At 37.4% G+C, this 1,223-nt stretch overlaps 1 protein-coding gene across 1 annotated transcript in view; it reads left to right on the top strand.

Annotated features, from left to right (window-relative positions):
* pdss2 (prenyl (decaprenyl) diphosphate synthase, subunit 2) overlaps positions 1 to 1,223 on the top strand; it is a 26,561-nt gene that overhangs the window by 5,958 nt on the left and 19,380 nt on the right. The window contains exon 2 of the mRNA XM_014009713.1: positions 1,082 to 1,216. Within this exon, the coding sequence (XP_013865167.1) occupies positions 1,082 to 1,216 (135 nt within the window). The remainder of the gene's footprint in view (positions 1 to 1,081; positions 1,217 to 1,223) is intronic.

The raw sequence follows: 1,223 nt of genomic DNA, 5'->3' as shown, positions 1-1,223 counted from the left end.
TATATAATCTGACTCTAATATGTCTGTTGCTGCTCAAAATTAGCCCATTAATTACCATGTGCACACACGTTATTATCTCGTGGCCACATGAAAAAAAATTTTTTATTCCATGTCACCGGACGGGCTCCGTAAAACACAGATGGTTATTCTACTTTCATTTTATATTCCCAAAACGTAAAACCAATTTGTCTTTTGGAAGTTTAACACTGTCCTTAAGGCAACTCAATACTAACAGCTGACATCTGTTTAAAAATTAAAAAAACAAAGTTAGCTAGCATTTGTTACAGCTTTCTGATTAGCTAGTTAGAAAGCAAAATGTCTTTATTAATCCCATCATCAGACCATTTAAAGTGGCGCTAGTTAAAATTATTTTTTTAAAGAATTGACCTAGACTAGATCAGTGTATTGGCAAGAAATGGATCACGATATGATTTGATATATCGCGATACTGCAAGGAAGGCGATATATTGCTGATTTGATTAAATTCAGTTTATTTTTATGCAATCAGAAGAACACTGAACAACAGTGAGAATGGCTTTTGTGTTTAACATGTCTTCTTATAGGATCCATCCATTAAGCTGTAATTAAAATAGATGTGGTGCTTTTGAGAATCAATACAGTATCAGGAAAAGAAATATCGCGATATTTCAGTGTATCGATATTTTCTTACAACCCTAAACTAGACTAGATGTATTATTTTTAAAAAACTACAGTCTTTGTATATCGCTGATTCAAATTGTTTCCTGGAGCCTTTTTCCAAGAGGTCCATGATGAGGAACCTGAAACCACAGCTGGCACCACAGAACAGACGGTGGTAAACTTCCAGTTTGAAAAAATTTTAAAGACGAAACATTTTTGGACTATAAAATGTCAAAACAAATAACTAAAACGTACAAAGACCCTGAAGGTCACAACCCAACGACTCTGAGGCCCGTCAGACCACACAGAGAAACTCTAGTTCCAGGAATAAATACACTATATTTGATTTGACTTTTAAAGTGATTTTATGCTGTTTCCTGCTTCTTGTCTCTAGATGTATAAATCAGCAAATGTTTAAAACTGTTCTGATGTTTTGTTGCAGAGGCTTCGTCTCCGACAACAGGAACAACCTCCAGATGAGAGGACTGATCGTCCTGCTTCTGTCCAAAACCGCCGGGCCGAGCAGCGCCGCCTTCGACCTGCCCACTCAGGACGTGGTCAGCGGCATCTACCCCAGGTAACCC

The sequence above is a fragment of the Austrofundulus limnaeus genome, unplaced genomic scaffold (genome assembly GCF_001266775.1).
Source record: "Austrofundulus limnaeus strain Quisiro unplaced genomic scaffold, Austrofundulus_limnaeus-1.0 Scaffold2, whole genome shotgun sequence".
In the NCBI taxonomy this organism is placed as follows: Eukaryota; Metazoa; Chordata; class Actinopteri; order Cyprinodontiformes; family Rivulidae; genus Austrofundulus; species Austrofundulus limnaeus.
This window is presented reverse-complemented; position numbering and strand designations above follow the sequence as displayed.